Here is a 6,366-nt window from a genome sequence, read left to right on the forward strand (position 1 = left end):
TTTTTTTTTTTTTACACCTTTTTGTGCCGACCGCTTGTTTTTAAAGGAACGATCTGAGGTCGGTCAGAACGAAACGTGGCACGTCGCAGCTGAGGGAAGACAAAAAAAATATTTGTGAACAGACGTGTGTGTGTGTGTGTGACGGGCCGGCTCTCTGCGTGTAAAATGACAAACTGGTTCTTTGTGTTACTTCGAGTAGAACCGGTTCTCATACCAGCAAGACGTTTCTGGTTCAGCTAGTTCTCATGCCATAAAAGCTTTGGTGGAACCCCCCCCGCCCCCATGCCCCCATGAGAAGCATTGACCAGGTGTGATTTCTTTCAATGCAGTTTTTTCACCGTGCTGTGCTATTTTTAATTTTTTAGTTGTTTTTATCAGTTATTTGTTATTTATTTCTTATATTGTGTGTAAATTGAGAGACAGAGATTTATTTATTATTTATTTATTATTGTTTTTTTGTTTTTTTTTAAACATATGCACGGATCGATGGCACTAAATTTCGTTGTTCTTGTGACAATGACAATAAAGTTTTCATTCATTCATTCATTTTTTCCCCCCTCCACCCTAATTGTCTGTATGCATGCCCCCAGTTCATGGACCGTCTGCAGCTGCTCCTCATGCCTGCCAAGCACCAGCCGGACCTGATCTACCTGCGCCACGTCCCCCAGAGGCGCATCCACCTGTTCACCTTCATCCAGGCCCTTTGTCTGGCTCTCCTGTGGGTCCTCAAGTCTACTGTGGCTGCCATCATTTTCCCCGTCATGGTGAGTATCGGTGGATGTACATCCTGGGGAAACGGGGGGGGGGGGGAGTGGAGCAAGCGTTGAGGGTAATCTCCCTGCACCCCGTGTTCATAGATCCTGGCGTTGGTTGCTGTCCGAAAGGCCATGGACTACGTGTTCTCCCAACACGACCTCAGCTACCTGGACGACGTGATCCCAGAGAAAGATAAGAAGAAGAAGGAGGATGAGAAGAAGAAGAAGAACAAGAAGAAGGGAAGCATCGACAGTGAAATTGACTTTGTAAGTAATAGTCGATAGTAAAGTGTCCACACAAAAAAAAAAACGTTTTCTTGAATCCTGTGTTGACGTGATGTGTCAGGAAGTAGATCTCCAGTGTTAATGTTGTCCCTCCGTCCTCCCACAGTCCGACTACCCCTACCATGAAAATATCCCCTCTATAAAAATCTCTATGGATATGATGGAACAGGAGCCCATGTTGGGGGATAAATCTTTGGATAGTGAGTACTAGACAGGGTTTGCTTTGCTCCTCGCTCCAAGAGCTGCTCCGACTTGGCTTCTAAAGGCTCCGTGCTCAACTTTTCCTGCCGCACTGATTTCCTTTTAGCGCTGACTCTGCTCCTGCCAGCTCAGACTGTTAGCGGCCACGTTTATGCTGTCGCCCCACACGGAGCTTCACAGCGCTTGCTTTCTTTTCTTCAGTTTCTGCATTTGCCGCTTAAGTGCAAACGTACGGTCTCGCCTAAAAAAAAACAACGTTTTTTTGCTCGTTTTTCTGCAGGAGATCAGCCGCAGATTTTCCTTAACCCCCATTCACCGTGCTGAACACTACTTTGTCTCTCCCACTGTGTAAGTGAGTACCATCCTCCTCCTCTTCTTCGTCATCTTCATTTATTTCCGTATGTATGAGTGGATTTGCAAACGAGTACATGTATCATGAAAAAGGATACATGGTTTTCATTATGTTACACAATTAAAAGCGTGTGGCATTCTCTTATGATTAGACCAGTGTTGGGTAAGTTACTTTAAAAATGTAATCTGTTACAGTTACAAGTTACTTTGTTTAAAATGTAATTGTAGTGTAACTTTTTCGATTACTTTTAAAAAGTAATGTAACTAATTACTTTGATTACTTCTTGATTACTTTAACTTCAACATTTAATTTTGAGAACTGAATGTGAACCTTAAAAAAAAGGAATTGGGAATTGACACTTGTATGACTCTATTCCTGTATATCCATCAGTAGTTAAAGGACAAGAGTCAGCAAATGCAAATTCTGCCCTGTAAAACAATGACAGCACAATTGTTGCTGTATGATCTGAAGCCCCATTTGGAGCTTTTAAACAGGCTTTGAAAAACTTTGATAATTTGCTGCTGTAATATAATAGATTTTTTTAGAATAAAAAGCTAGCAGATGTCCATAATCAAAAATAACAGTAATACAGTTAAAGAGCATTCAGTATTGTAAGAAAGCCCACACTGTTTCTGGATAAATACATTATTGAGTTAAGTTCTGTTCCGTTTTCTGCCTTTTTCGTTGTAAAACTGAAATGGCTTATGCTCCTGAATGCACCATAGCTTTCCGATGCTCACGAACGCAACACTGTGAACGCTGAGCTGTGCAGACGCGCGTTTGCTTTTCCGCTTAAGACAAAGTTTTGCAGTTTCACAACACACGTCGGCTCTCACGGTTTATTGTTGTGTGTGAATAACAAGAGGTGGCTGTCAACAAGCTTGAAGGCTGTCATTTTTGATGCTTTGATGCTTTCAGAAGGCTCCACCAGCACAGGATGGATCAGAGTGATAGAGACAAGGAGCCGTAGCGGGAAACGGCGATACAGGGCGCGAAGCAATAAAAATATCATTACATATTTCGCAAAGGTTTTTCTTTATATTTAAAAAAAAAAAATTACTAAATTTGTAATTCTTAATATTTTCGGAAGTAACTGTAACTGAATTACATATTTTCTCATTGTAACTGTAACGAATTACAGTTACCCTTTTTTGTCATTAAATTATGTAACGTCGTTACATGTAATCCGTTACTCCCCAACACTGGATTAGACAACAATAAACTGTGGAAGTATCAGTACAGATTCTCCATGAGGCTTAGGTCTGGGCTTTGACTGGGCCATTCAGGTACACGGATATGCTTTGATCTAAAAAAGCTTGATTTCTAGGGTTGTTTTCCTGTCGGTGGGTGGATTCCACCCTCGTCTCCGGTGTTTTTCAGTCTCCAGCGAGCTTTCTTCCTGGATCTGCCCGCATTTACCTTCATATCCACCTTCTCATCAACACTTCCCAGTCCCAGCTTTACTGGCATATCCGTAGCTCACTGTCACAATAGGTCCCCTCAGGGTGATGTGCAATGTGGAAAAGTTTGGTTCTGCTATTATCTCACCAGAGCGCCATCTTCCACGTGTTTGTCCAAGTTTGCAAGTTTCGTGTTTGTAAAGCAATGTGAATATGGCAAGAAACCTAATGTCATTTGTGTGTGTGTGTGTGTGTGTGTCCTTCTCCCAGTCTTGGCAGCGGCTCACATGGTTCACCTCGGATTCGGATCGAGCGGGAGGATAATGGTTTCCTCGGGAGGAAGAGCCCTGAAACCGAACTGTGAAAGAAATCTCTAAAGAAACAGCACAGCAACACTGCAAACATAGCCATCCTCTTATTTTGTTCTTACTACCACAGTGCCGATTCGTAGCGGTTATGATTTTACATAAAGGTTCGGTTCAGAATAGCTGGACGTATTTGTCTTAAAACTTCGGTGGTACTGGATCACCAGAGAGAGCTCGCGCACCACTGGCCTAAAAACAACCGGGGTTCCTAAGCGTTAGTTTTGAAAGCGTGTTTCGTTAATTTATTGATCGGCAATTTTACCATTTGTAGCCATGAACAGAGGTCCAGGAAGCATAAGCAATTCTGGTATACACTAAACTCAGTCCCTGTGTACATATCTTTGCCCCCAGTTGAATTTTTATTTGCTATAAAATGCTTAAAAAACAACTTTGCTTTATTCAGAAGTTACTGAAATCTCTGCCTGAACATCATCCGACGGGATCCACACGTCTTCCGTTTACACGCTGTGAACAAAAAGAGCAACACAAAGTCATTCAATGCACAGTCACAAGCCGACCTTTACGTTGAGTTCAAAAAGATTTTCCTGCCCCGTTCCAACTTTGAAATTTGAAAAAAACAAACAAAAAAAAAAGCCAACTTTGTCTCAGTCTGTAACAACACACAGGTGTCCTGTTTTTTTTTTTTCACTGTTATTTCTCCTTCTTCTACCTATATATTTATTATTATATTTAAGCTCACAGCAAAATGGCTTGCTGGATGAATCTCATGTGAGGGGTGGAAATAGTAATATTATTATTTTTTAAATTAATATTATGTCTTCTTCATGCTCTGCATCCACTCAGCTTTCTTTTCTCTGTTTACTAGATGTATGAAACCCTTATGTAGCTCTACCTCCTCTTCTCTGTAGGTGCCAGACAACTTTTTTAGATAATGCATCTGTTGTGCAATGATTTGTGATCAAAGACTAATTTGATTTATCCTTTATTTCTTCAATTTGGCACTGTATACATGTCAGATTCCTTTTGTGACTGATGGTGTTGTTTTTTTTATTGTTATAAGATCATGTTAAATAGCAGATGCATTAAAGGGTAAAATCCACCCAATTTTTATATAAAAAAAAGGTAATACTTTTGATGTTTGCATTTAATCAACTGAACATGGCATTAATATATGACAAAACACTTTTGTTGATATTTCAAACACTGACATCGAGGAGAAATATATTCTAGTGCATCTGTTGAGTTCAGCGTTATGTTGGCATGCAGTTGTTTTATTAGGTAGCTTTTATTTTACAATGTGATTTTATCCAGAGGCTGATAATTTGATTAATATTTAATCTTGAAGTACTTTTGAAGTTGTGATCTTTTTTTTTTTTTTTTTTTTTTAAATAATGCAATAATAATTCAAAGAGTGTCTGGAGAAAAAAAAATTCTGCACATCTTCAGAAAAGAAACCTTATACAGCGCTGTGAAAAGCTATTTGCCTCCTTACACGTTTCTTCTGTTTTTGCTTTTTGGTTACAGTAACATGTTGCAGACCATATGATGAATATGGATATCTGGCAAAGATAAGCCCAGTAAAGACAAACTAAACTTTCAATGTCCCCTAAAGCTAATTAGAGCTTAAATTTTAGCCTGTTTTTAAGGTCCACTCACAACACCTAAAACGGATTAAAGTTCTGCTCGTTGTTTTTTACTTTCGTTATCTTTATCTGATATTAAAACTATAGTGAAGACCTGAAGCGTGTGACTAAAAAGAAAAACCAGAAGAAGTCTATAAATGGAGCAAATACTTTTTCACAGCACAGTTTTGCGATTTTATTTAGCCAAGACATGTGATATTTAGGATTGTTCCTGCATTGGTTAAGTAACTTGATTATGCGGATCACTGGTACCAAACTGGTTTAATTGATGCAAGATGGATTCATTTATATGTTGAGTAATCCATTCAGTTCATTTAAACTGTAAAAAGACATTACATAAGAATAGTATCATGTGCAATCTCTGTCGGCACTGGTTGGTATTGCAAACATCTCAGATCCCTCTCACAATTGCACCAGTATTCTGTTATAAATGTGAAGCTAATGACTGTTAAAGTTGCTCTATCCCACAAACCAGCCTGTCTTCCTGTTATCTCTGTAATCTGTATATCTTGAACTGTGACCTCTCTAGTTTTGATCTCATAAATTAGAGCGGTATTTATCATGCTGTAACACGAAAAAGCAATTTTATACCTGCATCTTATGTGACAATCAGGTTACTCCGAAGGAATGAAAGAGTCAGTGTTTTTCTATGAAGTCGTGTTTTTAAATGAGAGCAATAAAACAATCTGAATGATTCTTAAATGCTTGTTGCTTCTTTGTTAAAATATCTAAGATACTTTTTTTTTTTTTTTAATGAGGGTCTAAAAGGTGTATGCCTCCCAATTTTCCTGATTATTTCAGGCTTCTTTCTGTGTGTGACAGCTGTCGGAGTAGCATCGCTTCAAAGATAAATACTCGCCTCCCACAAGCTCAGGAACTGGAAAGGCTGATCTTTCCTAATCCCTTCACAGAGTGGGGTATTTTTCTTTTTGACGTTGTCTCTCCACAACGGCTTCACATGTTGCTTTGCTGATTCTGGATAATGAGCGCTCTGTCCTCGTTTGGATCCACCTTTGTCTACCGCGACAGTCATGAAAGGCAGCAATCCTCTTTAATAGGTTCCAGCGTGTCAGTTAAGGTCCAAGAACAGTAGTTCAACCTTTACATGTTGTTGCTGCAGGAAGTTAATCAAACTTTCTTTTGTTTTTTGCAAAACAAAGAAAACTCAAGAAGCATGTCATTTTGCCTTTCAAAAAATACAAAACACACTGAAATCTATGGCTAAATGGGGGGGGGGGGGGGGGGGGGGGGAGGCCATGGGGTGTGAATATTTTACTTGTAAGGTACTATAGTTTACTAAAGCTGTCCGTAGATGCTTAAAGAGGATTTTCAGAATCAACTTTATTGACCAAGATTGTGTGCACAAATGCAAAATTTGACTTGGGTTTGATGCATGGTGAGTGT

The 6,366-nt window shown here is 39.4% G+C and overlaps 1 protein-coding gene across 6 annotated transcripts in view; it reads left to right on the top strand.

Moving 5' to 3' along the window:
• Positions 1–5,664, top strand: part of LOC105918027 (electrogenic sodium bicarbonate cotransporter 1) — a 51,067-nt gene extending 45,403 nt beyond the window's left edge. For 2 of the 6 annotated variants that reach the window (XM_012853007.3, XM_012853010.3), the window contains 5 exons: positions 591–764; positions 858–1,022; positions 1,147–1,240; positions 1,522–1,593; positions 3,264–5,664. In XM_012853007.3, the coding sequence (XP_012708461.2) occupies positions 591–764; positions 858–1,022; positions 1,147–1,240; positions 1,522–1,565 (477 nt within the window). In that variant the 3' untranslated portion in view covers positions 1,566–1,593; positions 3,264–5,664. The remainder of the gene's footprint in view (positions 1–590; positions 765–857; positions 1,023–1,146; positions 1,241–1,521; positions 1,594–3,263) is intronic. The other 4 variants (XM_036140417.1, XM_036140419.1, XM_012853009.3 and 1 more) reach the window with 3 other exon arrangements.
• The last annotated feature ends 702 nt before the right edge of the window (positions 5,665–6,366 follow it).

This window comes from Fundulus heteroclitus, chromosome 8 (assembly GCF_011125445.2).
Source record: "Fundulus heteroclitus isolate FHET01 chromosome 8, MU-UCD_Fhet_4.1, whole genome shotgun sequence".
In the NCBI taxonomy this organism is placed as follows: domain Eukaryota; kingdom Metazoa; phylum Chordata; class Actinopteri; order Cyprinodontiformes; family Fundulidae; genus Fundulus; species Fundulus heteroclitus.